At 36.5% G+C, this 7,907-nt stretch overlaps 1 protein-coding gene across 1 annotated transcript in view; it reads left to right on the top strand.

Annotated features, from left to right (window-relative positions):
• Nucleotides 1-513: 513 nt before the first annotated feature.
• Nup75 (nuclear pore complex protein Nup75) overlaps nucleotides 514-7,907 on the top strand; it is a 62,976-nt gene continuing 55,582 nt past the window's right edge. The window contains exons 1-4 of the mRNA XM_083143692.1: nucleotides 514-738; nucleotides 2,827-2,932; nucleotides 5,829-6,021; nucleotides 7,631-7,785. Coding sequence (XP_082999818.1) covers nucleotides 697-738; nucleotides 2,827-2,932; nucleotides 5,829-6,021; nucleotides 7,631-7,785 — 496 coding nt within the window. The 5' untranslated portion in view covers nucleotides 514-696. The remainder of the gene's footprint in view (nucleotides 739-2,826; nucleotides 2,933-5,828; nucleotides 6,022-7,630; nucleotides 7,786-7,907) is intronic.

Here is a 7,907-nt window from a genome sequence, read left to right as displayed (position 1 = left end):
AAATGAAAAACGTTCCTGCGCCACTGACGAGAGCATTTAGGTTTATTATTAGAAGAATGTTGAGACATAATCTTAAAATATTTTTGTGAAAGTAATCGCTACAACTTCACAGTTTGAGTTACAGACGTAATTGCATACATAGCATGATGAAATCACGATAAAACAAAGACGGAGTCTACTGCAACGCGCATCTTTTTTGAGGTTCTAGCAGAAAAAGAACGTGGCAGGAGACACTACCCCAGTTTAATGATGATCGGGGATAAATCGTATAACCTTTCACGCTCTCCTTTTGCAATTGATCCCCCTTTGGATTATTTGACAAAGAAGAAGCAACGTAAGCTGGTAATAGAGCAGAATCATGCGTTAAGTTGTTTTAATTGTGTTGCGTATTAAAATTATGTACATGTGTGTGATTTAGCATATATTTTATTGTACTGCACTGTACTGTACTGTACATTCAACATGCCTTAATTTGCAGCATGGGACATATTGTAATACATTAGTGCAGCAGAAACACGCAGGAGGGAAACAGGAAAGTGAAAATCGACTAAGTTTTTTTTCTCATAATGCCGACCTTTAATTGTGCAGGTGTCAAATGCAATAAAACAAGTTGATAGAAAATAATCACGGTTGATTTACGTGTGAGCCTGTAGAGTTAGAAGAAGCATATCAAATAGTTCCAAACATTTCATAGACATGATACCCTCCGAAGAAAACGAATCTGCAATACCAACATTTGTGAGTATTAGTTTTAGCATACGATATAATTTCAATAAGGGAGTTTTTAAATTTTAAAGAAAACACATGTGTTGTAATTGCTGTACAGTGGGATACAGGATACATAAGTATTACCAAGCAAATTGTCGAAAATGCTCGTGCATTTTCTTTTACCAAATGAGAGCTTCAAGGGTTGCGATTGTTTTATGATTTGTCCTAGCACAAAGACTAATTATCGTAGAATTTTGGAAATCATTGTCACACGAAATTTAAACCTTCCTTAAAGTAATGAGTGCTGTTTGGACTGGGAAAAAAGTTATTTATGTTGAAAAAAAACCTTGAAAATTACCTTACGCACTTCTCATGGACAAGATATTCTTCGTCGCCAACCGACAGTAAATATCGTAGAAGCGTGGGAATGAATGTAGAAGTAAATCGGAACCTTAGTAGAATGCATTTAGGAACTTAATTTTAATGCTAAGGGAACCAAACCTAACCTGCCTAACCTAACCATGATAGCATATATTGAACAAAATATTAATTGATCGCTAAAACCCCGCAGTATGTGTTAACAGACATAAATCGAAATCGAACCATGTAAAAATTGCATTCGTAGCATGATGAAATCGCAATAAAACAAAAGGAACTTGGGCTGCTTCGAGAACTGAAATAGAGGAACGAGCTGGTGACACCTTTTGTATCAGCATTCTTAAAAATATATGGTACAACATTATAGTATAGGGGTGACGGATTTCTTCAAGTTTACAGGAGAAAGTACTTACAGAAATCATTTTCTGTAGCATTGTGGAAGTTCGTGAATGTAGTTTTGATCCATTGTTTCTGCTGCCGCCATTTGCTTTCTGCACGAGAGCAAAATGTTCCGTGTGTAAGATGACGTAACCCCGTAGTCAGTGTTTCAAACTCGCCGTGTTTTCACTAGAACTATGCTTGCCCAACCTAACCTAACCTAATGGAAAATGGTTTTTCGGGCTAACGTCAATGGTTTGTGAGAACGCCAATAGTTTGCGAGGTATTAGCATAATTTCAAATCCGGGCACGAAAGTAGGTATTTTCTGGTGAACGAGGTTGCAACACTGCTTCAATCGACAGAACATTCGCACAACGCGAAGTCCCGGGTTCTATAGCAGGTGGAGGCACATAGTTGTTTGGATCCCACTATAGAGTGTAGGTCCAGTCCCAATTAGCCTTACTGTGCATAAAGTGGACTTAAAAATTCGATCAGTCAATCAATCCTTCACAATTTCTGGTAATAATATGAGATGTGTAGTCACTCTCCGCCTTTGCATTCCCCTTGCCCACAAGCAAGCAACAAACTGAAAATTTGAACAGTTCGAGTGGCGTGAAGAGATCCATCTTGATTTTTTCTTAAAAGTTTACTGAAATTCAGGTTCAGATGCTTGTTTTGTTAGTTTATGTAATACAAGGCGTATCAGAAAATTAAAGATACAAGGGATATATATCTTAGGGAAAATATGTAGAGCATAAGTTGACAACGCTGGCAGTAAGCTTTATCCTTAGTCTTTCGAGCAGTGTTCATCCGCATTGCTGCACTGAGTCTTTTGTGAGTCACACGTGCTGGAAGTGGCTGCAGCGATAAAGAATCTCTCCAAATGCGAAGTGCGGGCTGTGATATGGTTTCTTCAGGTGGGACATACATCGTCAACAATGGCACGACACAAGTTAGTCACATTTTCACGATTCATAATGTTCCCATAAACTGCCGCAATTTGATGATGAATGTCCGATGGTCATTCACATTTTTCTGGGGAAACCATATCACAGCCTGCATTTGGCAGGATTCTTTATTGCTGCAGCCATTTCCAGCACCTGTGAATAAATGCTACTGGAAAGAGTAACGATCAAGGTTACTGTCATTGTTGTTAACTTACGCCCTACATATTTTCCTTTGTGTCTATTTGCTGACATGTCTCGTATATAAGGGACCATTTTACATATATTATGACTAAATCTTTAAAAACTTTTTTGCTAGAGAAGGTTTGCTGGTGGTAAACATAGTAATATCCAAAATACACTACTCATTGCCCTTGTTAACATAAAGCAGAAATCATTTCTGGTGGTTTATTTCAGGGCATTCCTGATGACTTGTGCAAGCAAGCTGGTTTGACAGCCAAATGGGGTCCAGGAGAGAAACTTGTTTTACATGCAGCAAAGCACAAAACATACAAATCACAAGGTAAGCAAATTTTCTTCATACTTTGTTTTTGATTAGAAAATTTTAACAAAAGATAGAAGGTAGGTGTTGTGATGGCTGTCTTGGTTAATTTGCAAAGTGGTTAGCACAGCTAAAACAATGATCACTAAAGTTACAAGTCTTCTCATAATTGTGACACTAAAATGCCCATTTGTAACAATCACCTTTCTCCATCACTGGCTCTATTCTCCCATCTGTCTGCTTTGTTCATAATCAATTCTCTTCTGTAAATAATAATAGTAATAGTAAAGGGGGATACTTCAAAAGTTCTAGTGGCCGAACACATTTAGTGGTCCACTTTCAATCTGCACCGAGGATAGAGTTGCCGGGTTTGTACGTCCAGCTCCACCTGAAATATCTGACCATAAAGTCAGTTTAAACAAACTTTGAAGCTTTGACAAAAGTCGCAACACACAGTTGAAAGTTAAGGTGCTCAAAGTAGAGATTCCTAGCTGAGGAGATGCTTGGGATATCAGGGGTTAGATGCTTGTATGGATCAACATGGAGACAAGACCGTAGGCGAGGGGATGCTTATGCAATTTATCCTATCTGGGAAATGCTTTATGATAATGTTCTTAACTGCATTCCTCCCTCCTCCCCATTTCGACCGATGCACTTATTTTTAATCGCGGTTTAACCTAATGTAAGGTTTTGCTAAGAAGCTTTTTCTATCCAGAAAATTTGGAACTTTAAAATGAGGCATGTATTGTGACTTGTCACGTTTACTGATACGTTGTTAGCAGCACAAATGTGAACTTTTTTACAAATATCTAGTTTGTTGAAATGATTAAAAAAATCTAAGAAAATACACAGTGATTATAGTGTTTGATGTGATGTGGATTCAAATTGAAATGTATACACAATTAAGATTACCTATTTCCATGTGTAATAAAATACATGTTCCTGATTTTTTTTCCTCTTGCGTGAATTTTGAAACTCTGTTTTATTTTTATTTTTTTAACATTTCGATTTTGCTTACTGAAATTACAATTACCTTTTCTTTGTTAAATAACGAGTGCAGTATCTGCTTTTCTTTATCACATTTATCAGTAAATCATAATAATACACATGCCATTATAAATTTTTCCACTACTGTTAGCCAATTTTAAAACCTGAAACGATATGGTAGAGTTGACCATATATTACACTGTATTGTATGGTTGCTGAAGGAAAGCCACTCTGGTCCAAGAATTCATTACTTTTAGTTCAATCTTGTATTAATTACTCCATTAAATGTTTTAAGATCACATTTCAAAATATATAGCTTTATCTTAGTAGATTAGTGGCAGCGGTGGCTCAGTCAGTAACACGTCTGACTACCATGCTAATGGTCCCAGGTTCGATCTCCGGCCGGTTCAAATCCGGGAACTTTTCTAACGTTGGAAGCGGCTCCGGCACCCACCCAGCGTCAAATGACATGGGTACCTGGGGGAAACCCTGGGGTGTAAAGGTGGTCAGGGCATGATACTGATCACATCACCCCCACCCACGACCAGATTAAGAAAGTGTGGGGCGTTATCCCCACACCCCCTATATGCCTTCATAGCGTGGTGCTAAGCACAGGGGAGCACTTTATCTTTTTTTTATCCTAGTTGGTTGTATTGATGACTTATTTTTCTGTAGTTTACGGCTATACAAGCATAAGAAAACACTTTTTCCTTGTGACGTTTCCCTTCATCAGACATTTATTTTCATTTTTTTTTAACAATATTTTCTAGTTTCTGTTTCACTTCACATGCATTTTTAACATTGAATGGTGTTCGTTGTTTAATTATAGCAAGCCTTTGACCGGTTTGTGAGTTTTTATTAGTCCAAAGGCAGTTGGCAGGGTTGAATTTGTGACAATGAGTTTTATCTTCATTTCTCTTGCTATCATGATACTGCTTTCAATTACTTACTTTACCTCGTTTATTATTTTATTTATAGGGGTTTGAGAACTTTCTTTGAAATTGTTTACTTTCAAACATTCTTCCATTTTTCTTTGTGGTCCTTAATTTGGATAGGGACAGGTTTATTTTCCTTGTCCGATTTTATTAAGAAAATGTCGTTTTCTCTCAACCAGATCTTGAAACTATGAACTTTTTCCCCCAACCTTATATGCTCTTTCTCCCGTTCTGTGTATTTTGGACCTCTGTTATTTCTTCTGTTGTATTCAAAACTTAACCGTTCATCAAGAGCATCATGTGTGAGATTTTGTAATTTTCTCTTTTCCTCCTCATCATCCAAGAAATTCAGTGCTTTTTCTATTGAAATCGCAAAATCTTACTTGTGTATATAAGCACTACCAACTGAAAATTTCATTCCGAATTGAAAAAATTCTATATACTCATCAGGTACCTCAATATCCGTAAGATTTATAAATAATCTGTTGTCAATTTTCTTAGTTTCTATTTTACCAGTGACATCAACTGTTTCCCTTCTTTCATTGTTGTTGTATATAAGTTGTTCCACCTGAATTATCTGGTCTCCTTTCTGAAAGCTTGCTGTAGTGTTCTACAACTTGTTGTTTAGCTCTGTTTACTTTACCCCATATGAGTGGATACCGTAAACTACAGGAAAATAATTCTACAATGCAAGCAATGCGTACATACAAGAAAAACTATGTATTGATGACTTTCCATTTTACAAATAGCCAGTTCCTTAGCAAAAGGGTTTGTTTTTAATTTTGTCTACCCCTGTTTTTCTATTCTATTCATAATTTTGTGTATTTTTCATATAACAACTGTAATACATATTTTGCAATTCAGATATTCAATTGGGGTACATATTTTTGGGGGGGTTAGACATTTCTACAAACATTTCTTTAATTTTATTTACTCTCTCTTCTCTCTCTCTCTGCTGATAATTTAATATGTGTGTATGCATTTATATATTCCAGATCAAGCAAGTGAATATTCACCATGTGTCGATCGAATCCATCAAGTGATGCGGAGTACTCCACTGTTTCACCCAGTTGTGAGGAAGCTTGTGAATGAAACGAACGGCATATTCCTGGCTGTGCAGAATCTAAAATCTGAGAATGAGAAGGGAGCAGTTGAAGCACAGATAGTGAAATTGAGTAAGCAGTATAGGTAAGTGCCGGTGTCATATTGTAAAAGATAAAGGTTGTCGTCATTTAAACCACCTCCTTCTCTGTTCTAACAGTGGAACGGGGGGCATAATACAATTTTAGCCTGGGGCTTGATTGATACCTGTAGTGCAGTGTTGATTATGTTAACAATATTTAAATATTTCGTTAGTAACAGTTAAATTACATAAATTCAACACGTATGAAACTTTCTAATAATATGGCAGACATAAAATGGATCGGATTAAATAACGTAAAAGACGGGCTCAGAGCACAAGCGACGTAACTCCACTTTTCGTGGAAATGGACTTATACTCTGTCCTGGGAATCTTCAGAGCAAGTGGACGAAAACAAGTCTGTGGGCAAGTAGTGAATCGAGAGTACTCTACCAACGAATGTGTGAGAGGTAAAGCGATTGGAGGGGAACGACTGCAGTCATCAGCTATTTGCTCCACCCACTCACTTTTCTCCATTCACTACCATTGTGCACAGCCTTCCTCCACACATTACTGGGGCAGAGCATACATGTATTACTTAGAAGCGTGAAGTATCAACATATCTGTGCTAGAAGTAAGAATCTCCTCAGTTTGAAATTCTTGCTCACAGAGGCACCATTATGTTTGTGCTCCAACAGCCAATCATAGTACTAAATCTAAACTGTCTTGAATGGAGTTGTGGCACTCGTGCTTTGAACCCCTCAAATGTAGTATTTAATTAACAAATAATTGGATTTGAAATAATAAGTCTTATTTGTACCTTTACTAAAATATTATTCTGTCAGAATTTAGAATATATAGTTCAATCCACCTTCGTTAAATATCTTTATAAGTTCACTGTTCAGTCAGTAATATATACACTCTTCTTAAATCAACAATCATACAGTCAACAATGTCCGTTTGAAAGGTACTGGATATTTCATTATTGTATCTGAAAGAAACAGAGCTGCCAACCCGTAAAAAATGAAATTGGTTATTTTTCCCCCACACGTTTGCTTATGGGTTAAATGTGTACATACATAGAATGTGGGCAGATGAATTTTGGTTTCTGTTGAAGTGGCAGTTAATAGGCCATGACATATAAATTTCTCCAAGGAAATTTAAAGAAAGTTATGGCTGGCCCAGATATAACCTTGCAATTTTGCCACAGACGCCAATTGAGTATTGGCAAGTAGTAAGTCTTGTTAGTAGGCAAATGAAGATATTGGTTGTAATGGTAGGTTTTTTTTTTTTTGTGTTTACAATGTATGTGGGGTTAATTAAGAATACGTTGTTTTAAAATTAGATATGACTTTTAGTTATTTCAAATTTCCAATTTTGGGTGGAAATAATGTTCAGTCTATATACATGTAAATATGATATTCTTTGTCCATTCCACTCGCAGCTCTTTTTCACATTTGGAAGTTTTGCTTGTCATTTTGCCTGATGTATATTTATACAGTATGGAGCTCAATAAAGTATTTTCTCTGCATGTGTGGTCTCATTGTAAACAAAAGTGCTTCTCATTGGAAACACCAGGCTCTCAAAGGTGTGTATAATGCAGATTGTGTTGATACAAGGTGCAAGTTATGCATTTCATAAAATTTTGCTCAATTCGTTGTTTCCTTAAATTTACAGGTCAGTTTTAAAGGATTGTTTGGATAACTTTGAGAAACATCAGATAGCTACGACAGAGGATGAAAGGGAGACAGTATCTTCGTACAAGGCACTTTTTCAGAAGGTTGCATTCCTGTGGCATCTTACAGAGATACTTTGCATTGATATTGTACCTGGTAAGTTAGAACATCGCTACCTTGCATTATTTGTTTTAGTTTTTAAAACCATAAGGTAGACAACTTATCAATAGAGAGCAGCATATCTATAGAAAAAAATAGGCAATTGGTAATTTCTTTTT

The sequence above is a fragment of the Lepisma saccharinum genome, chromosome 22 (assembly GCF_977018435.1).
Source record: "Lepisma saccharinum chromosome 22, izLepSacc3.1, whole genome shotgun sequence".
Taxonomy (NCBI): domain Eukaryota; kingdom Metazoa; phylum Arthropoda; class Insecta; order Zygentoma; family Lepismatidae; genus Lepisma; species Lepisma saccharinum.
Note: the sequence above shows the minus strand (reverse complement) of the source record. Positions and strands in the feature narration are given on the sequence as shown.